At 36.7% G+C, this 23,305-nt stretch overlaps 1 protein-coding gene across 2 annotated transcripts in view; it reads left to right on the plus strand.

Moving 5' to 3' along the window:
- The first annotated feature begins 3,197 nt into the window (after nt 1–3,197).
- Nucleotides 3,198–23,305, plus strand: part of hook1 (hook microtubule-tethering protein 1) — a 30,015-nt gene continuing 9,907 nt past the window's right edge. For both annotated transcript variants that reach the window (XM_088928298.1, XM_088928297.1), the window contains exons 1-21: nt 3,198–3,322; nt 6,158–6,243; nt 7,937–8,009; nt 8,367–8,417; nt 8,609–8,741; nt 10,300–10,367; nt 10,480–10,542; nt 11,195–11,278; nt 13,674–13,837; nt 15,820–15,960; nt 16,419–16,620; nt 17,479–17,589; nt 17,902–17,989; nt 18,841–18,907; nt 19,314–19,454; nt 19,671–19,758; nt 19,983–20,014; nt 20,591–20,673; nt 21,144–21,244; nt 22,746–22,847; nt 23,114–23,182. In XM_088928298.1, coding sequence (XP_088784424.1) covers nt 3,278–3,322; nt 6,158–6,243; nt 7,937–8,009; nt 8,367–8,417; nt 8,609–8,741; nt 10,300–10,367; nt 10,480–10,542; nt 11,195–11,278; nt 13,674–13,837; nt 15,820–15,960; nt 16,419–16,620; nt 17,479–17,589; nt 17,902–17,989; nt 18,841–18,907; nt 19,314–19,454; nt 19,671–19,758; nt 19,983–20,014; nt 20,591–20,673; nt 21,144–21,244; nt 22,746–22,847; nt 23,114–23,182 — 1,992 coding nt within the window. In that variant the 5' untranslated portion in view covers nt 3,198–3,277. The remainder of the gene's footprint in view (nt 3,323–6,157; nt 6,244–7,936; nt 8,010–8,366; nt 8,418–8,608; nt 8,742–10,299; nt 10,368–10,479; nt 10,543–11,194; nt 11,279–13,673; nt 13,838–15,819; nt 15,961–16,418; nt 16,621–17,478; nt 17,590–17,901; nt 17,990–18,840; nt 18,908–19,313; nt 19,455–19,670; nt 19,759–19,982; nt 20,015–20,590; nt 20,674–21,143; nt 21,245–22,745; nt 22,848–23,113; nt 23,183–23,305) is intronic.

Raw genomic sequence — 23,305 nt, forward strand, 5'->3', positions numbered from 1 at the left:
TCTCATTAACCAACTGTGATTGAGACTGCCATAGCAGTGATTGGCAATCACCTAAGGCCTACTGAGGCTTATTTTGGCTTATAAAACAGTAATTCTGATTACTCAGCAGAAACTTTTGAGCTTGCAATGTTATCAATAAAAGCTGCATCACTCCCCTAACAGCTAACTAATTTTCTCATAGGTTGAAATATGACTGATAGCTTTGAAAAGTACATACAGTAATATGGAAGAATGTACACATGGTCATTATATTCCCTAGTGACTGAGTGTCTGTCTTTCTTTTGAACATGCTGACAGTACAGTATGTGTAAATCTTTATATACTAAGTCATGAACATTTACTATCCGTTTCTGGATCTTCCAAGGACATACTTTCATTCTTTTCATAAGTTAAATAATTTCTAACAGGATGACAAGGAAACATGATGTAAAAAACTGAATAAACTAAGACGAAAGCTTAGAAAAATGATTGGTTTTCAATTTGCATTATGTAACCTGATTGTAATTGTATTGCTTTTTTTATTTGAATTGTTTGAATACTGCTTTCTTTTTTCTGTCTAATGTAGGCACAGTTGGTCAAAAACCTCAGGTTAATTTCTTTATACAGTACAGTATGTAAGCCTGAATTGGATTGTGACTTTTATTCTTTGAGGGTTGAAGGGATTTGTCAGTTTTAATTTTTTTCCTGCTGCACTGCACACATTGTTGGAGGAACTGGACAATTATTACTTTAATCATCAGATTAAAACAGATTAAAAGAAAGGTAGTCAACTACATGATAATATAGCAAACATACAGTACAAGGAAACTATGAGCCATGGACAGCAAGATTTACATAAACTATATTTATTCATGCAATTTGATTTTACAACATAATCAAAGTTATACCATGCAATGTTCCATTTGAAACTGTATATATACTGTAAAGTAACATGAGACAAATCTTTTAGAGACACCTGGGTTTCTAGGGCCTTGGCACTTAAGCCTTGTTTACTTTGCTGAGTCTGAGCAGTCACTTTGTGCCACGCATTAGCTTGGAGTTGCTTAAAAGTCAGGCATGCATCAGTGGTCACAAACTGTTTTTAATTGGATGAAAAAGACAGCTTTGTGCTGACTCCTGTACTCTGCCATGCATGTGCTACATGCTCTAACCAGGATTAAGCCTCTTAGCTCTTTTTAACCTGAGCACTGCATTTTCATATTATGGGGAGAGATAAAAGCAGTATATAGCAACACAAGTAATTAATAGAAATACTAAATTCTGTTTATGTCAAGCTCCCTAATTCTAGCCTGGTTCTGATTTAGCGTCTTTATGATGTAGAATGGCAAACCATGTCTGCAATAAAGAGTTACTTCATTGCTTGAGATTCAATGTACAGTATAGCATTTTTCTGTCTTGTTGTATAATGCTTAATGGGAAGGCATATAAATGGTAATGTAAGGCATACTTATTCATCTCCACGAGAAGGCAGGTCCAAAGAGTTGTAAGATAATAATGTAGACTCCTTTCACTGCACAGGACACAGACCTTAAAAACCAAAAAGGCAAAAGACACGATAGACATGAGCCTAAAAGAGCGTGGTGTACAACAGAACACAAACATAAGCATGATAGTAAAAGAGAACAAGAAACAAAAACACAAAATGGCTAAAACTATTGTTCTAGTAATCTATCTAACTGGATTTTCAGAGGCTGATGAAGTACCTCCCAATCAGCTGCTCAAATATTTGGTAAGCTGTGACAGTAAGGTGTTCAGTTACGTTTTCATGTCTGGTCAATCATTCAGTAAAGTTCCAGGCATGTTTTAATTCTATGAACTTTTACTGTAATTAGAGAATTTCTTCACTCACCTTTGTATACTTATATGCACAAATTTATCTAAAAAAGACAAGAATACAAGAATATTATATCTAATTAAAAAATTCCCCTTTTAATAGAAAAGTACAGTAATTTTAGTCCCATTTTAGTCCCATTCTAACCACAGTTTTTGAATGTCCTTGGTGACCCTTTGTTATTTAGAATCATTTCTTAGTGCTATAAATTTACCACATGCTGTGAGCAGCTGAGTATTTTTATAGTTTATCCATTTAGGGATTAAAATGGAAAGCACAGTACGAGACCTTTTGAACAAATGTTGAGTAGAGGTTTCTGGCTCATACCTAATCATCATTTTTATACTTTACATAAAACCTCAAATTTAATTAAATTTTATTTCCTAGTATACATGTATCTCTTGAGAAGCATTGGGTTTCTACAGTATAAGATAGAAACTTTCCATCATGTGTTGAGTATTGAGTTTGACAGTATGGGTCAAAGTTTTTATATAATCTGTTTCCCAAAATGATAGCGAAAGGCTTGGCATGTATTCAGCACTAAGTAATATATTGTACTGACCATACTGTTAGAGAGCACTTCTAGTGTGTGATAACAGTCTGATGATCTGCATCTCTAAACTGAGATTAGACAGCTGAACTGGCTTTCTAAATAACATGAAATTGTCTTGTATTCTGATTTGTATTTACCTTAGACTTAATTATTATTATTATTATTATTATTATTATTATTATTAAATGCAGTAAAATATACTAAAATGCATCATAAATTGCCTGTGCTTTTTTCAACACTTTCAGAGTTATTTCGTAATATTGTTCAGTACGAATTACATTACATTTCGTAGCATCATTTTAAAGTGCACTCCCAGATTTAAGCATTAGACCTTAATAACTGCAGTGCAACACGTGACTAATAATAGGGGATTTCTGTGCCCAGCGCACATGACAAGTCAAAGAAGCAGCTAAAGTGAGTTCACGAAGACGAAGAGAACGAGAATTCCTCGGATTGCGTGACTCCAGAGGCCACCTGTGTTATTGCAGGACCTACTGTATATTATACGTGAATGACAAAGTCAGTCCCGGCTTCACAGAATCGCGGTTGGCCTTCAAAACAACACAGCGCTGTCAATCCATGAAACTAAATACTGAGTGGTGTTCAGCACTTGAAACTCAGGCCACCATTGGGTCTTTTCTTTACCCTGTAATTGGTTCTTTACCCCGTCATTCCCTCTCCTTCTCCGCAGGGGACTACGCATATTGCGCTCAGTGTGCATTCCCGTAAGCAATGTAGGAAAGTCCAGGATCCCTGTACCCAGAGAGCGAGGAGAATTTACGTTGTTTTCTTTGAGGAAAAAATACGCTCAGGTGAGGTCAAAGGCAGTGTAAAGGGGAAAGGGACTATTGGCAGGTGAACGGAAAATTTTGGTCGTATAACGACAGGAAGAAATGGAAGTAAATAAAACAGTACTGTGCGAAAGCCTTATAAAATGGGTAAGTTAATTCTGCATGTATATGCAGGGACTTGACTCGGTGATTTTGTGGTTACTGTGACAGAGTGACAACCTATGACCGTGCCGTGTGTGGTGTGTGGGTAGTATTCACCTGGCTTAGGTAGCAGGATGAAACAGTAGACTGAACCCCTTAGGAAAGAGCTGAAAAAATAAGCGTTCTCCATACTAGAGCTGATTAAGGCGACACCAAAATAGCTAAATATTTTTTTTTAATTTCTTGCTGTCCTCAAGTACCTATATCTCATCAGTTATAGAGCGAAAATCGTATTTCCTTCGATAACTGGATCTTTTCTTTATTTTATCAATCGTGTAGCAGCAGTAATGCATTCATCACTCTTTTTTATTGTTGCAATCCTGGTGAGGGTGCCAGGTGACTCTTATAGCGCAGATTCATTATTATGGCCACTGTCTTGATTTCATTTCTTCAACCGATTTAATCTCGTCTCCGGTTCAGTCCGCAGTTGCGATGTTTGTACAGGTGCACAGTGAATACTAAATCTCGTGTTTTTATTTTTTGAATACAACATGGGCCTCTACCTTCAGATTGTGATTGTGTGTAATTGAATATTAGCGTAAGTAACTTGTCTGTCCATCCATGAATGTACTGTATATGTGTCTGTCTCATTTGCCACTCTTATTTCTAGTCTTGTAAAGCTACCTTCGTTAATAAGCCTTGATTTTTAATGTATTTTATAAGGCTTTTACTGTCTATTACCCTCATGCATTACTAGTATTAGAACAATGCTGAAGTATAGTATTGTACAAGTAGTTCAGCTGTGTTGCTTAAATCTTAAAAAAAACTCTGAATCCAGTCTGTACATGGAAACCTTGTTTGTTTTTAAGATATCCCATTTTTTGTAAATGGATCTATTTGTTCTTGTTTGATGCATGTTCAAAGGGAATGTTCTGATCAGATCTATAACGTGTCATACGTTTGTTTCACAGCTATGTTGAAACCTGCAGAAGTTACATTTCAATTTTTAGCCACGCCTGTGTATATTAAATGGCTTTCAGGGTTAGTGACTAAAACAGGTTTTACAAGGGTTAAAGTAAAATTTTATTAATGTGTGGTGTCAGTCCGTCTCTTTCTAATGTTTTTTTTATTTTTTTGGTTACGCAAAGAAGCTTTAGATATGTAGTAATATTCTGTAGTATAAAATATATAGTATAAAGTTGTATATTTTGTGGCAATATTTTTTGCCACTATGTCCCAGTAAACACCTATTGCGGGGTTTGACCCGAAGAAGGCTCCACCGCCGAAACGTTGTGTTTCGTTTCTTCTATTTTCGACATGGAATAAACCTTTACTTGTTCCTTTACATATTTTTAAATCCCCTTTTGTCTTTTGTACAAAATAATGTTTTTGTATTATTCAGGCATGGTGATAGGTTTACACTGTAGCACTTTTAATTTATTCTTCTCAGATATACTGCGTCTAAATTATACATATGTGTAATCAAAATAAAAATGTGTATATCGTATAGCAAAAGTTTGGTGACAGACAGTACAGTTCCTTACATTGTAAGCATGTCTAATGCAGTCATCTCCTAAATTACACTGTAATATTAAAGCTTCATTCAATGATAAATTGATCTCTAAATGAAATAGAAAGGTTATTTTAAGGAGCCTAGGTTCTTTATTCAATTAAGGGCTTTCATTAAATACATTCCTCTTAAATCCTTTTAACAATGTATTGTAATGCAGGAGTTACAATAATGGAGTAGACCTTTAGACGCTATTTGCAAAGAATGGACATTATAATATCTCATGGGTACTGTACATGGGGACAGAAGGATACAACCAATTAGTATGGAAATTATGCTTTGACACTGAAAATCCAAACCCTCCTTCAATCACGTTCCACAAGTAAACAAATGCAACAATGCATTTTGATGCATGTCAGATGAAATTGAATAAACGTAATAAATTACTGCCCTATATGTTCTCCATAATGTGTGGTCTGTAATTCTTGATCTTTCGGTCATGGATTCAAAGTTGCGTGGCATAGACCAGGAGATATTGGTGGCTAAATCCATCTTCCATTATTGAGAGAGCTTTGTAGAAAGAACTCTGATGTCAAAAAGGTCTTGCAGAAAACTGTCAGTTCACACTGAACTTGAAACTCACTACAAACACTTCTTGGCACAGTCACAACCGAATTCGCACTCTGATTATTTTTCACAGTGAGTGCATTGTGTATTCACTTTGTGTGACGCCATCTTGAATTACAGTTGATGTCTTTGGATCTGGGACACAAGCTTTTGAAGATGCAGGCTACGGTTATGTCCTAAGCTACATGAGAAAACAAAAGATTCTTCATCCCATCCATCCATTTTATACTGATTCACCCAATTCAGGATCACAGATCCAGATCCTATCTCGGCAAGCAATATATTTATCGAAATTTTAAATAAAATCATCTTGTAGATGGCTTTGCATATACTTTATCCTTATACTGTATCCTTTTTATATAAATTCCTGTGGATGAGACAGCTGTTTCTAGAGAAAAAGATTTCAGTATCTTTACAATGTTTTAAAAGTTTCTTGTATTGCTGTTTTACTGTAGTTTTAAGTGTTCCATGAGGGGAAGTGTGATGAAATTGACTTCTGTTATCTGTGTAGGACAAGAGGATTTTATGAAAAAAAGAATTTGTGCTTAATCTCTAAGTTGAAATTTCAAATTTCCCATTTGTTTTTGCATATATACTGTATATAGATTTAATTTCACAATACTTTTTTATAAACTTGTAATTCCACTATGAGTGAACTACTGTATAAATAATATTTCACTTTTTTCAATTTTGTTTTTTCTCAGTTGCAGACCTTTAACACTCCCTCCCCATGTAAGACTGTGCAGGACCTCACCAGTGGGGTCACAATGTCTCAAGCTCTTCATCAGATGTAAGTTTTGTACTGTTCCTAAATCAAGGTAGATGCTGTATAATTTTACTGCATTGTTTTCTGTGAAATTAAGGTACTTCCTTCTTGAATCTTATTCCAGTGCGAAAATGTTGGGTAGAGCATTTGTACTATGGAAGATGCAGAGTTTAGTTCACAGCCTCAGCTCATCAGCTTTCTTGGTCAATTTGGGGATTTTTGGTCAGTTTCCTTCACAAGTCACAATGTTGGATTGACTTTGGTTGCTCATTTATTTATTGTAAATACTTTAAATATTTTTTTTTCTTTGTACATTTGTTCTTGTTTTGATAGATTAATGAGTCGACAATTAAAGGGCCTAGTTTGCAATCATTAAATACCATTTTCATATAAGTTGAAAAAAAGCATGCACCTTTTTACATTTTTGAGTAGTTGTACATTTGGTATTTATTGTCTACTGTAAATGGATTGTATAATCTTAATACTAGTAGTATTTGCACATCATGAAAAGTCTACAAAGTAATTGTACATTTTTCTAAATATCTGATGTTCATTTTTTTTCATAGCCTGCAAATATATGGAAAATGAATGCTAAGAAATTAGTCCTCTTATATTTTTAGTGGTCAACTAATTTTCAAACAGCTTTAAAAAGTTTATAGAAGTTTGATTGCCATTGGGTATCAAAGGAAGCAGAGGACAGAAACAAAACACTCAAAAAAAGAAACAATATGTTTATCATCCAGGTATTTACAGGAAAGGTTGCTACTACACTAACAAGAGGACACAAGAAAGTTTTAATATAATATACAGTCAGATTCGATCTGGGAGGCTACAGTATGTCACTCCCAGGCTTTAGAAAAGAACTAGGGCATCATCAGTATATAATATCACCAAGACTAACATTTGAGATCAGTGTCACGATTCAGGTGTCTGCAGTAGATGGCAGCATAAAAATACAAATATGTCATGTACTGTATCAACTAAAAGTCAAATGGAAGTGAAGTGATATGGTTGGAGGAAACGAATTGATTTGAATGGACAGCTGTATGATTTACAGAACAAGGTAAAGCTCATGTTGGGAAAAAATGTTCTCTTTGTATGGAAGTCAGTCTGTTTTTCTTCCATACTGATTTGTATTCTATGGTCCCCTTGCTAGAATTCAAGGATAGTTGGTTTCTTTAATATATTAGGATATTTCATCCAGAAATCACTTTCCCTCTTCTAAGAACCTCAGGTTTAGTTGCAGATGATCTTTCTAGTGGGAAAGAGAGACCGCCATGTACTTTATACTGCCAAATGGTAGAGGGGGTGTAAAGTCAGCATTCACAATTGGCCCTTACCTCCATACCTCAATTAAATAGAAATAAGCAGAAAGGTTGTGGTATGAACTAAAGAAGGCAAGTTCTGTAACCTGAACTGTCTGCATGGAAAATTCCCTCTGAGGAATAGCTTGACTTATTAGAAAGCTACAGGAAGCACCTTCTTTATGTTATCAATGCTAAAAAGAGAATCAACAAACTAAAGACTGCTGGGGTGTGAATAATTTTAATTTGAAGTTTGAAAAATATGCACTTATTTTGGACATATTTGTTTTTGTGATATGTAATAGTTATAGTCGATAATGTTACCTTTTTCTTGCAATTGTATATTAAGTAGATATTACTTATTAAGTACTCCTTTTTTAAGTATTGAAATTGGTTCTGGTTTTAAATTTCAGAGACCCTGCATGGTTCAGTGAGGGCTGGTTAAGTCGTATTAAGGAAGATGTGGGTGATAACTGGAGACTGAAGGTACAAAATGGTATTGTACATTCAGGGTCATGGGCTCAGGACCATTGTCCAACATTTTTTCTCATAACTTGGTACTTTAGTAGACTTTTTACCACTGTACAATACATTTGCCACTTGTGGTGAAGTTCATAGCAAAATGTTCTTAGTTTTTGGCTGTAGTTGAACAACAGTTGAAAATTCCTTTAAATAGTCCGCACAGTACCATGGCACAAAATGAAAGATATTATGAACTGCTCCTGTAAGGGGTTTGAACAGTTTTTTTTTAAGACAGCACAGTAAACTGCAGTCCAGGAAGCAATTCAGAAGCAAATTTAATTCAGAAAACATGACTGTTGTGCTTTTCTGTTTTTAATTTAGGTGAGCAACCTTAAGAAGGTCCTTCAGATGATAGTAGATTACTACAATGAGGTAATTGCTGCTCTAACCTCTTCTTTAAACTATGTTCATAAACATGTAATGAGGGATACTGCTATCTCTTGCTCATTCTGCAAGAATATAATTCTTCTGCCAGTTGACTGAAGTGGCCTGTTGTATAGTTTATTCGGGAGTTATGGTTCCTGTGAAACTAGTATAGTTTAGTGTTGTTTGCTTTGTGTCAGGTGCTGGGACAGCAGATTTCGGATTTTACCCTGCCGGATCTGAATCTGGTGGCTGAGCACTCGGACCCTGTGGAGCTGGGCCGACTCCTGCAGCTCATCCTGGGCTGTGCTGTGAAGTGTGAGAGGAAACAAGGTGACTAGACCACCAGCAGGAAATATTCAACTTCTCATCAGAGAAACAGTAGACCTATGTCTCATCTTTCCTACAGTATACTTAACAGCATGAAGTTTAAATATATAATTGAAAATACAGGCCAGAAAAATATCCGTCATTATCTGAAATTACCAATATTTCTCTGTCATCCTTTTGCTCTGTGCCTGTCTGTGCTTTACTAGTCCAATTAAAGATCTACACTTACGTTTTACAAGTGACAAGTTTACAAGAACGCCTTTTTTAATACTGATAGAAAATGTAATTCATACACTGCTATGAAAAGTCTTAGATTTTGTGTACCCTTTTTATTAATAGTTGATTAACAGATTTCCTTATCAAGAGCAAGTTACTAGGCATGTGACATTTCTGGTAGGTAAATACCAGAATCAATCATGTACTGTGTATGCATTAAGATGATAAAATAATAAGGCCAGCACAAGGAGGAAATGTAACACTAGGCAAAATGAAATAGTAAGAAAACAGGATACAGATGTTGTGGATACCAAGCAGTAATGTCAACAGCCTGAGGATCTGTACATCATGTTTACATTGAATATGGACAACAAACAAATCACATTGCCAGTTTGAGAGTTAAGAACATTAGTGCATAATGGTGTAAGAGTGCCTGAAGACTATACTGAGAGCTGAGTGACCACAGGTGGTCTCAAAATGGGCAAGTTTGGGGCCATCATGGAAATAGCTCTGAGTAGTTCTGAGTTCTATGAGTCGTTTGTTCCATTACCGAGGAGCAAAGGAGGAGAATGAGTAGGCTCTGGAAGTTTGAGAATGGCAATGGGAAACAGAAATTCTGGAAGGAAATCTGAGATTGAATGGGAGGAAAGAGATAAACCTCCCAGATGGACCCAGATGGACCCAGATGGACCCAGATGGACCCAGATGGACCCAGATAAAAGACCTACGATGGGAACAAGATGTGACTAGACAAGGGATCCTCAATAGTTTTACTAGTCCACTAGTCCTGGAGGACCATTGTCTATAGGATTTCAGACCTACTGGTCTCTTGGATCTGCTAATTGAACAAGTTTAGGAGCTTCTTCCAGCTCTTCAGGTACAGTACCAGTGCTTTAAAAGAAACCTGAGAAATATGCTGACACACCAGCTCTCCAGGACCAGAATTGGGTATGCCTGGGCTAGGGTTTGAACCAGGTGTCTCAGAGTAATCAAGTTTGTTCTTTTGCTAAAATTAAATGGATTAACTGACGGTCAGGGTTTTAAAATCTAACTTTAAATGAATCCAAGTAATATCCCAAAAAAGGTCTTTGTATGTTCAGCTATGTTTCTTTTCTACCTAGTTCTGTTCACAAGTGGTTTATATAGGAATCTTAAAAGCTGAGTGTAGAGCAGGGAGACCGGCTGTGATCACTTCTTATAGTAATAGAAAGTAGGAGTAAAATGTGCATATTATAGTATTGTATCTCCTAATTATGTCTAAGACTTTATCATAGCAATGTATGCAGTACGTGCACATAAAATAGTTAAAATTTGTTAAGCATATTTTTTTTTCTCAAAATTCCAGAATACATTCAGATTATTATGACCTTGGAGGAACTGGTGCAGCACGTTGTGATGACGGCTATCCAGGAGGTGATTTTATTTGTTCAGTACAGACTGTTGTTTCTTACCACCTTTGCTTAATTTGAAAAGATTAGTGGACCACATGTGTTAAAGTGATAATTTGTAATGTTTTATGTTGCAGCTGATGAGCAAAGAAACTGTGTCAAGTTTTGGAACTGAACCACTTGGGGACGTTGAACAACAGGTGACAGCAAAGGATGTTTTTAAAATAAAATAAGATCTAATTTGATAATCCAAGAACATTTTATTTTATTTTCATTTAAAGAGCATTTTATTCCCTTAAAGAGAGAAGACTGATTTAGCAGTACAGTGAAAAAATAAGTAGAAACTTATTTCAAGTGTATACTTTTTTAAGTCTTTTTTCTGATTTATTAATAATTCTAAAAGTAAGCTCTTGGCTGATATTTTTCTCATTTGTGCAGGGACAAACCTCTTTGTGTTAATCATGTTTGCTACTTAGCTACTGTATGCACCAAAGGTGCAAGAGATTGACCAGCTTGATTCCAGAAGTTTGTGCTTCACATCATATGGGCATTATTTCTGCCACATAGGGACTTTACCCATTTTAATAATCAGGCTTGCTGTGATCAATTCTTTAAATGTCATCGTTGATGCAAGATGATTCTAGACTTGTACCTAAGCAGTAGCTTGGGCATAAATGTGTAACAATGCAATTAAACAGTACAAACTAATAGTGGTATAGTAAAGACTGGTGAACGTTCATCTCAGATCTGCCCAGTCCACTGGAGAAAAATAGGCATATTCCTAAAGATAACACAACGGACTCCACTGTAGTGTGTAGTGTGTAATGTGGGTGGTAATGATGTGGGTTTCAGCTCAAGAAGGCAATGGAGGAGCTAGCAGAGCTTATGGCCGAGAAGGAGGAGCTCGCTCAGCGTTGTCAGGAACTTGACATTCAGGTATGTTATCGAGTTTACTGATTAAGAACTAACATGGTTATTTTCAAAATGATTTTATTCCTTACTTTCACTTCTTTTTATACATTTCCAAACATAATGTTAGTTTCATGAATTAAACAATAATTTTGGTTTCTGTTTTCTACGTTTATGTGTCCGTTAAAAGATTTCCAGTAAATTTCAGGATCTAAATGTGCTCTGGTGTAAAAAGATTTCAAAGTCAGGGGTTGAGCAACTTGAGTAATGATAAATAATGCATTACATTTTTTTGTGTGACAAGCATGTGTAAATCCAGGAAAGTGGTAAAAGATTCAGACTGTTTTGTATAACTAAGTAAATCGCCATATAAGCCTTGATTACAATAAGTGATGTCCCTAAATATGGTTTGTGAAATTGAATATTTAGGTGCTAAATAAACTTAGCTTTTTGTATCCAGTCTATTTACATTTTATTTGTTTTTTCTGCTGATTAAAAGATATTTTGCTGGGACTAATTTTTGACAGATTCACTTGTAAAATCAAAAAAATGATTCACAATTCCAGGATTAAAGAGAGGGTAAGTTTCCATCCCAAACATAAATGTCAGCATGGAAATTAAGTATAACAAACTATTAATCTCAAATTACCCTGCCACTAACAATTCTAACCTTGTTTGAGGATCTGTTAAATAAAACTGCAAGAGTAACTCGTACTGTAAGGCTTATGTTCCTGTGAGTTTCAAGACATTAGCCTTTCTCTCTCTTAAGCTTCCAGTGCTCTCCATTTACATTTGTTTATGCCTGAGCTGGTTTAAATTGAATCACAAAAGCTGTAAGTAGAACTGCTTTTCACTATTTGTTTCTTACTACTAAGACTGGCTGTTCAACTCTTGTCTCTTTCATTTTGCCTTATGTACTGTACATTTTCTGCATGGTGGCAGAGTGCAGCTGTACTTTTAGTGTATGCAAAATATTGTCTGTAATGTAAACCTCTTATCAGATACAAGTTGAAATAATGGAGTGGAGTGACAAACGCTGTGTGATAACACAGGTTTTAGTCCTCTTATTGTCTTGTCTTTCTTGGATTTGGGGTTCCTTTTTCTAGCCCTTACTTGTGTGCTACAGAACAGAAATCAGAAACAGAAATACAGAACAGAAAGGGGTCACTAAGTAATTTGAAGACTGTATTCTGTAGCTTGTCCTCCCATACCCAAGAAGTGCTTTTTGCCAGGAGTTTCAAACTGGCTTTTGTGCAGTTGTTCGTGCTGCCTGTTTGGATTACCCGTATTGTCTGAGAGATAAAGCTGGTTAAGAATCATGCAGAGTTTTGAACATAAATTCTTTGTCGTTCACTGCTGTTTACCTGACAGGGCTTTGTAAAACTTGCATGGGCACATTCTACCTCAGTTCTCTGCAATTCTTGACCCACCCATAACTCTCATGCATTCTGTGCATGTGCTAACAAATACTTTTACACTGTATATAGAAGTCCCTTACAATCTTTTGGCTCTTCCTTTGGATACACAGTAGGAACAAATGAATTTTAAAATAGCTATTCATAGTTTATTTGATTTTTAATTGTAAAATGCAAATTACAGAAGACTGCAACCAGAATGCTCTTTCTTCAGGTTTTACCCATTGTGAAACACTACTAAAGGGCACAGCCAGTAATGTGTCTGTCGTGTTGTAATATTAACATCATGCTAATGATACCAGCGTGCCGCATAACAAACATATTTGTTTTAATTGTTTATGGTCGTACTTCATTTGTCACGAGGAGAATAGCAGCATTCGAAAATAATGTTGCACTCTATATCCAGAGATGGTGTTTGTGCAGCAGTTAGGAGATACATTTAAAATAAATTCCTTCTAAAAACATACCTGATGTTTTAGTAATTAATATAAATATTTCATTGGTAATTATTCATTTTTGTATAGATGTTTTTCATAAAATTCACAAAGTGTCTTAAGTCCTATTTTAAAGGGGGAAATGTAAATGACTCTTTTCAATTTAAAGGAACAAGTAAAGGTTTATTCCATGCTGAAAAGAGAAGAAAAGAAACACAATATTTCGGCTGTGGAGCCTACTCATGCTGACGCAGCTACTTACTTAAACTTTTCAATTTAACTTTTTTAACTTTAACTTTATTTAAAAAATAAGTCTTGGTTGAAAGTTACTAACGGGATGGTAGATGCTTTTTTAGAGACCTCTGTTTCCAGTATGAATGTTTAGTTAATAATTTTTTAAGTTTATGTAATCAAATTAGTTTAATATATGTATTGTAAATTGCCCTGAGTAAGGGTGTCTGCTAAGTAAATGTATAATAATAACTGTTGCTGGGTTTAGAAGATAGCTCTTCCCAGTCTCCAGATAATGTGGATATCATAGAATACTCTAATCTCCGAGCCCCTGTTCCATAGGTGGCAGTGCTGCAAGAGGAGAGGAACAGCCTCTTGGCCGAGAATGATGTCCTGACTGACCGGGCCAATCAGCTGGACTCCTTCGATGACCCCAACACACCATCAGGGAAGAAGTACTGCCACCTGCAGCTACAGTTCGAGCAACTGCAGGAGGAGAACTTCAGGTCAACTCACACACCACTCCTTAATGTCTTAGCAAGACCAGACAAGTTCATTCCTCAAGAACCTTACTCATCTTGATTTTGTTGCAATAGGATGATGATTAATACTAATACTACTACTAATAATAATAATAACAAACTTTAAAGGTGGCTTCTCAAAGTGCTTTACAGAACAACAACAAAAATACACATGATATACACAATTAGGAGACATTAGATGGAGTACTGAACATGTTAGGAGCAAACGGGTATATAACAGAACCAGTTAAGTAAAGGCCCTTCTAAAGAAGAAGGTTTTGAGTCTAGATTTGAAGGAGTTTAGAGAAGGTGACTCTCTGATATCCTTAGGGATATAGTTCCGGAGCTTTGGGGCATAACAGGAGAAGGCCCTGTCACCCATAGTGTGTAGAGTGTAGAGGAAGCCAATGCAAGGACTCCAGGATGGGAGTACTGTGATCACTTGCACTAGTCCTGGTTTAGGATTCTGACTGCTGAATTTTTGGACAAACCCCAGCGAGTAGAGCATTACAGTAGTCAATTTGGGAGAAGACAAATAAGTTGATCAGCTTTTCAGCAACAGGTAGTGATAACAGGATGTAGTCTGAGGATATTTCTGAAAGATGTTTTGAAATATGATGTTTTGGCAATATGTCAATCTTGAATGAAACATCACCCCCAGGTTTTTCAATTTTGACTGAAACTCAAGTAAAGTACCATCCACACATAGGGTTATAGCATTAGCTTTACAAAGTTGATGGGGGTGCCAATAAGCATGACTTCAGTATTGTTACAGTATTGCAAAGTTGTGATGAAGCATGTAATTGTTGTGGGGCAGTTAAGCTTTAGCTGTCTGTTGATGGTGGAGAAAAGGTCTCCAGGTTTGTTATAGTTATTTTCAATGATGTGAGAGAAGTAGCTGGATCTAGAAGACTCTTAACGTATCCTTATATTCAGACATGTAATCTTTCCAAGCCTGATAATCTATGTCTAGGCCAGAAAGTCGACACCTACGTTCAAGTTTCCTGGAGACTGAACAAAGATGGTTGGTGTACCAGGGGGAAGAGTGAGAAAAAGAGTTGGTTCAAGTTTTCGAAGGGGCTAAGGTTTTGAGGTTAGATAAGCGAGTGCTATTTAGCAAATGTATTTAATCCTCTAGTGGATCAGAGGTAGAGAAACAAGATAAGGAGGACATAACAGAACTTGTGATCCTAGGATGATCAACTGATCGCCAGTTGCGAAAATTTACAGGGCGTGAGAGGGAAGTGTTAGAAACAGGTAATTCCAGATTGAAAAGAATAGCTAAATGGTCAGACAGGTCAAGTTCAAGGGAAGAGATATTGGAAACAAAAGAGTGATTTGCAATAATGAAATCAAGGGTGTGTCCTGTGTTATTTGTTGGAACTGGGTTAGCTCAAAGCATCCCAACAGAGCTAGAAAATACTTAGCTAAATTGGAAGACCGTGAATCATTATGTATATTAAAGATGTCTTCTTTAATGTCTATGTAAAATAATGTCTTAATCACTAAATGGAACAAAATACTTATTTATTTTATCAAAACTACCATCTTCCTCCAAGTGACTAGCTATCAGTAATAGAAACATTTTAAGTGGCATCTTTGCACATACAATTCATTATGCATTACATGACTAAGTTTGTAGAATATTTTTATTCATCAAATTCTTAACTGGATCTTTTTTCCCCTATGGGAATCAGACGATTTGTTTTTGTTCTTACAGTATTTAATGTTATTGCAAGGGGTATCTTACTTTATGCATTCAAAGGATCCCAGAAAAAGGATCTTGTTGTTATAATAGAAATAATGCAGTTTTTGAGCACTCATAACAAAAAAAAACATGCAGAAACACATAAAGTCTAATAATATTGATTGTAATTATGCCAAAAAGTACAGAACATTCCAAAGAGGTACTAAGTAGAGAACTGTAAGCTGGGAGTGTGACTGTTGTCAATGTGCTGGTGATGCAGGCTGGAGGCAGCGAAGGATGATTACCGTATCCACTGCGAGGAGCTGGAGAAACAGCTAATTGAAGTGCAGCACCGTAATGATGAGCTTACCAGTCTGGCAGAGGAGTCCCGAGCCCTCAAAGATGAGCTGGACATCTTGCGGTATGACAGGGACCTCAGTAACAAGAGGGAAAGGCTCAGGAAAGCAATGAGGGATAAGACTTCTTGCTGCTTTGGTCCATTTCAAGTGTCATAAACCAATGCCTGGTGATGGCTTTTTTGTTCTTTCTGGTGTTTTGCATTTACTTAATTTAAATGCAAAATTTAAAGTATTTTCTGTATCATCAGTCAAATTCCTTCAGCACCTACTGCTCCTTTAGACAACATTTTAAGAGTAATTCTGATTTAAAGTGTTCAGTCATAATCCCACAGGTGATAGTTTCTCTACATTGGCTCCTCAGCCTAGCACATACACCACAAGTCTGAACCTGATAGTGCAATAGCTTAAAAGAGGGCATAAAAGAAGAAACATGGAGACACTTCTTATTTTAAAGATGGTGAAGTGACAAGACAGAAGAAGGATGGAGAATAACGATGGCTGTGTGTACTGGTGTCTGCAGGAGCTGCTCTGACCGAGCAGTAAAGCTGGAGGCCTCAGTGGAGACCTACAGGAAGAAGCTGGAGGGCCTGAGCGATCTGAGGCGACAGGTGAAGAGCCTTGAGGAGAAGAACATGACGTACATGCAGAACACTGTCAGCCTGGAGGAGGAGCTGCGCAAGGCCAATGCTGCTCGTGCACAACTGGAGACATATAAGAGGCAGGTAGGTACAGTGACAGAGATGTAGGGCGCACCTGTGCAGGACTTGGGGACAACAGGTTAAAAATATATGGATATTATTATTAATAAAATACTTAATGATATATCTTTTACCATCTAAAAGATATATGGTTAAAACAAGAGAATTTAAATCAAGGGATATTATGTTGAAATTGTATAATGCACTAATAAGGCCTCATTTAGTACATTAGGTACGATTTTGTCCATTTGTGATAGAAAAGATGTTACTGCTCTGGAATCAATCCAGAGAAAAGCAACCAGATGCACAGCGAGGCTTAAGAAAATATCCTGTACGGATAGACTGAAGAAATTGTTATACTTTTGAGCAGAGAAGACTACAAGGGTACATGATACCACTATTCAGAATCCTCAAAAACTTTGAGCATTTATATAGAATGAACAGTGAGCCACAAAGAGGGAAGTGGAAACTCTATGGAAACACATTTAAAACTGAGAACAGGAGGCACTTCTTTCCCATAGGGTTGTGGGAGTTGGTAACAAACTACCCAGCTTGTAGTTAAAGTCTACTGTATATCCTGTCTTTTTTCAAGAAACAGCTGGCTGAGATCTTTGAGTTAACTTCTGATATCAACTATCAAGTACCAAACAAGTTACACTTCTTTTCTGTGATGTTTCTTATGTTGTAATGAAAATAAGAGTTCCACCCCAAATCACAGTCATTCAATTTTCCTAGCCTGCGTTTGGCAAGACCAAGCTCTAGTACCAAATCCATGTGATGTTTTTTGTGCCATATTGCTTATCATGCTTGTTTTTTAGAGCTACATACTCGGGACAGCTGAAGCCAGGGTCTTTTTACTAACGCATAACTTTTGTCTGAAAGGTGCAAGAACTGCACAGGAAACTTTCTGATGAATCCAGAAGAGCTGACAACTTGGCATTTGAAATGAAAAAATTTGAAGAAAAGTATGAAACTCTACTGAAAGAAAAAGAGGTATTCTGGTATTCATAATTGGAAGCGTCAAGTGTGTTATACAATAGATATGCTCTCATAAAGTATAGTATAAAATTCATAAAACGTACAGTGGATCCTGTTTGTTTAGGATTAATGCAGAACACATTTTAAAAAGGTTGATTCCATAATATCTTTGGTAACCTTTATTTACACAATTCCATTTTAGAAATCAGGGTAAATAATATAGTCACACTGGTGTTTAGTTATAACTACAGGAATGGCCGTGTTGTGTGTACAGAACTGTAATGATGCTCTGTTAATGATAGTTCAATGACATGGTTTCACTACCAGAGGCTGATCATTGAGCGGGATTCCCTGAAGGAGACCACTGAGGAACTAAAATGTACACAGGCTCAGCAAGACCAGCTCCTGCAAGCAGGTAAAATGTCAGTTTATTTAGGAAGCCTGCAGCATTCACAGAGATCCAGATTTTAAAAGGAGCTGGAGATCTGGGAAGCATGTCAACTTGCCCTAATTATGCAAATATGTGTTCTAATTAAGTCACTACAAGCACAGCTGGAATGAAAGTCTGATGACACTGAACCCCCCAGTTGTAAAGAAAGGGTAAAAAATCCTTTCTCCCACGCACACAATAAAAGATGAAGAGTTTTGTGCTGAACTGACATTTTCAGCCTTTGCTCCTGAGATTATATGCATACTATACACCTGTATAGAAACGTGTATATGTATTGCAGGTACTGTACATCTAAACATAATAACCATTTGACTTTTTTTGATAGGAAGCATCCCGTGCCCTTACAGATTTTGTAAATTCTATAACCTTACAGAGCTCTGGATGATTTCTGAAAATAATTTCTAATTACAGTGCTTCTGTAACAACATTGCGTTGATATCCAATGTGCGTGTTGCAATTCATGGAAAGTAGGAGAGTTAATAAATGACGTATCCTCCTGAATAGCAGTATTAGAGCTCTGAAATGTCCTTAGACTGCTTTATGCTATTTATGCAGCGAATCTCTGATCTGTGCTCTTTGTGTTAAGTTTCTGAAGTCTTTGCTTTTATATTTGAATTTCTACAGTGAATTAGGAATAGTTCTTGTAAAATAGAGAAAGATTGCATGTTTTATGTTTTGGATTATGTAAATGTATACCTCATTTAATGCATTTGGTCATATCTTGTACATTGTAATGGTTAGAGATAACTAGAAAACATGCTGCCTCAAATTCAGAGGTTTTCAAACATTTTCACTGACTTTAACATGCTTTCTAGGTATATTTCCTGCAGGAAGTCCTAGCCATGACACTTTAGCTGCTGAAATCCTGCCTATTGAATACAGGTATATTTTTGTCATCTTTCTTGTGAGATTTTATCGTTAAAAGAAATGTTGTCATAAGTACTGTACATTGACTACCTAGAGTATGTAGTCAGTCAGTGATTGCTAATTATTAGTTTTAGAAAAAAGCTCAATGTTTTTTTTCTGGTAAGTTCTGTTTCCTAATGAGACACAAAAATGGGTGTCTGGCCTAATGTATATGACGTGTTCAGAGCAAAACCCTGACCATGGCCACATCTTACAAAAAGCACTGTTCGTTAGTACTGTAAATTAAGATGTAAATTAAATCATCAGTTCCTTGCCTGTATACTGTCAGTTATTTGTTTGCCTTGTGTTATGATCTCTGCACGTGCTCTGTGTGTTTTTTGCTGTGTGTCCTGTGCACTGACCTTACTGTATGCCAACTTAGGGAGAAGTTTATCCGCCTGCAACATGAGAACAAGATGCTGCGTCTCCAGCAGGAGGGGTCGGAGAACGAGCGCATTGCGGAGCTGCAGATTCAGCTGGAGGAGGCCCATCGTTGCAGGAGTGAGCTGGAAACTGAAAACAGGTGAGCTTCCAATAGGCGAAGGTGACAAGAGCACGAACCCCACAACTGAGCAGACAGGTGGAGGAATGGAACCGCTTAAACAAACAGACACCTCCGAAGTGTCAGAGATCCAGGGGTGGGAAGGTCTTGTGAAGAAGGAGCGGAGAGTACTGTGGGAACACGGAGGACAGCAGTGTGGGTGGGTTAGCTGGTTACAGTGCTGTTTCCCATTTCCAGGCTGAACCAAGAGAGGATCAGCGAGCTTCAGCTGCAAGTTGAAGATCTTCAGAAAGCTTTGCAAGGACAAGGATCCAAGACTGAAGATGTAGGTGGATTTAGAGATTTAGAGAAATTGCTTCTCAATGTTAATCAAGATGTACAGTATTTGCTTGTGCACTATTAATGTAGTTTAACGTTTGTAAATTACAAGATGGAAAGCCTCCTAAAACTGATTTGGTATGTTTCTAAAGTTTAAAATATTTTAAAAGCTTACATTTATGATGGTGTGGAAAAACATTTATGTTTTAATTATTGCACTTTTGTTTTCAGTCACATCTGAAGAAGAAACTAGATGCTCATATGTAAGTAAATATTACATTTCTTCTGCATTTTTCTGCTGAATGTATATTAAATTAAGTATGTTCTTTGCTGAGTACAGTCTTGTTTTCCTTTGTGATCAGTTTAGAAGCCTTGATAAAAACATAATTTATAATGTTGCTAGAAGCTAAAAACATCTTGGGATTGATTTTCCAGATCATTTGTGCTGAAAAGCAATTAACACATTGATAGCACATTATAGAAAAAACAAAAGCTCAAACTACCCATGTTCAGAACACAGCTTTGAATTTGTCAGGGGAACAGATATGGTTGTTTATAACAGCCTTTTAAAAATATATATTTAAAGGCATATATTTATGTTTGCTTCAGTACTTTTTAGACAAAATTATTTTGGTTTGAAATATCATTTGACCTTGTGGTGTCCTTACCTTCTGCTTAAGATCTGACACTTGCTTCAGGTGGAAAGGTCTCTTCAGAAAAATGTCTTATGACAGTTAAACTGTTTGACTGAATTGAACACCTTTTTGTTGAACAAAAAGATAGACGGGAAAAGAACTTTTCATTTTCAGATATTTTAAAGCGTTTGTTTTAATTTATAGGGTACAGCTCAATGAAGCCAAGGATGAGATCATGAAGAAGAAAGAGCTGATTGAAGATCTCCAGCCAGAAACTGTACAGAGCTGTAAGTATCATTATCTCTAAAGAACAAGGCAAAGGAAACCATGTGTTACACAATGGGAGACAATGAGATGCCAGTATGTTTCTTTTTGTGCTGTGCTAGTTGTATACAGTTTTTCCAGTGGCACTGCTTAAATCATGACCCATTAAGCCTCTGGCTTCTATGCAGATACTGAGATGTTTATACTGTACTAGGCTAGACATTCATTTGATGAAACCAGTGTAGTCAGACATGTTATTCCATTTAAACATTAAGGAAACCCTAATGTGTCATCATGGCATATGCAGATATATTATAAAGATGATAAATGTTCTATCTCTCTCTCTTATATCTGGCATATGCAGATATATTTTAAAGATGATAAATGTTATATCTCTCTCATTTTTTTCCAAAAGCAAAACACATTAATTTGTTTCTGGCAAACTGGAATTCTCTGGGTCACGAAAAACTCTGAAATGTCCATTTCTTGCCAGCTTTAAAGATTGATGAGCTGCACTCAGCTCTGCGGAAGAAGGATGAGGACATGCGGGCGATGGAGGACCGCTACAAGATGTACCTTGAGAAGGCGCGCAACGTGAGTTTGGGTGGATGACTAGAGCAGGGGAGTTGTGGGGAAAACTTAGGCAGCACTTAATTATAGAGCAATAAATACTGTATGTCTTAAATGCTTCCTAGACTCTTGAATACTGTAATCAATCAAGCTGGACTTGGTCAGTAATAGGGTTAGATTCCTTGTAATTACACTGAGATGTTTAACTGAGGTCCCGCTTGGTCATTAAAGATCCTAAGGGACTGTTAATAGTACATTAGCAGGGGTGTTATTACCAGTGTTTGGGTTCAATTCCATTTTCCACATTTGGGCAACCTTCATTTTCTCCCTTAAATCAATTGCTGAAATGTTTCTCAGTCTCCACCTGATCTGCTACAGTATGTTTTAGGGCTCCTGGATCAAAATGGCTGTCATGTGTCACTTAGGAGGGAGCAGTACTTAAATAGTGGCTGAAATGGATCCCTTTCCTTAGTTTAAAAGTGAATAAGTGACTGGTACGTATACAGAACACAATAAACACACAGGGAAAAGGAACTTGAGCAGTACCAAATGAACGAAAATAACAAACAAAATGGAGCTGGCTAATAAAGTGAAGCTGACCTAACTACAAAACAAAACCCCAAACACTCGGTCTTCTGCATCTTCTAACACCCTAGCTAACCTCCACTGACTACCCAAAAGTACTCACTTACCCAAGAGAAAAGGCACTCACCCGTCCTAAACTAGCGTTTCTAATACAAAGACCAATTAAGTGTACCCGACAACCTTTACTAACCCTTTAAACAAAAGTTCACACAAATACACAAGTGGGCGATGGGAAAACGAGAGTAAACACAAGGAATAGGGTACAAAAGAGCACAGAGGTTGATAAAACATGTTTGGGCAAGGTAATGACGAAATAAAGGATAATACAAACTAATGATAGTACAAGGAGGAGACGAACACAAACCAACAAAGCCAAAGCTATACGGAAACACACACGAAGCGAAACGAATGAAAACAAAGAAAGACGAAGCCGAAGCTGAGCCAAGCAGAGCAGAACTGAAGTCGAGCGAAAGGCTGATCGAAGCCGAAAGCTCTCGAGGTCGGAACTTATTCGGTATTTAAACTGTAGATCTAGTTGCTGATTGGTCGGGAGTTGATTGATGATGATGTCACAACTGCAATGATGGTGTAGTGATGGACCAATGGGTGGTCACTGAATACAGAATACAGGAAGCGGAAGAAGCAAAAACACGTAAACGCAGGGGGACGTAACACTATAGAACAAAAATGTATCAAATGACCAAAACATCCAAATGTTATTGGTAACTTTTTGTTAGTCCAAGAGAATGATTGCAGACCGCATGTTTGAGACCCCTGCTTTAAATAATCCCTTTACCCATGACTAACAATAATTATCATCAAGGGGAACACTGGCTGCCAATTTATAAAATAATTCACCTTGCCATATTATTGCATACTATTTAAAAAAGGCTGGTATTCCAGTTGGTTGTTAAGTGGGGTTCATTGCTTATGCCAACAGGTAATCAGGGCTCTGGATCCTAAGCTCAACCCAGCAACAGTGGAAATCCAGTCCTTGAAGAATCAGTTGGCAGAAAAGGACAAGCGTATCCTTGCTTTGGAGGTGACTTTACTTAGCCCAGTCTTTTTTTGCTTTTGTGGTTTTTTAGGATTGATAACTGTGATCACTCACTTTAGAAATGTTCTTATTTCTTGCAATGTAATGCCCACTGTAATTTTTTGCACAATGTCTATAGTGGGATGACCTCTTTCATGTTTTTCTAAAAACTTATTTAAGCATTTTTTATTTTTATTTTCATCAGCCTGCCACATACAATCATAGAATTGTGGCAGCATTTTTTATATTGTAACTATTCTTTTAAACTGCAGCGAGAATGCGAACAAGCAAAACTGCGAGAATATGAGGAGAAACTGATTGTAACAGCTTGGTACAACAAGGTAGGTGTTAATGGGCTCTGAAAGAGCAATTTCTTCCCTGCTTCAAATCTAATAAAGTGCTGATATTTTAGGCTGATTATTTTCCAAACTCCTTATTTATTGCCTTAATTTTTTTTGTAAAAG

The sequence above is a fragment of the Atractosteus spatula genome, chromosome 11, assembly GCF_055471065.1.
Source record: "Atractosteus spatula isolate fAtrSpa1 chromosome 11, fAtrSpa1.hap1, whole genome shotgun sequence".
Lineage (NCBI taxonomy): Eukaryota > Metazoa > Chordata > Actinopteri > Semionotiformes > Lepisosteidae > Atractosteus > Atractosteus spatula.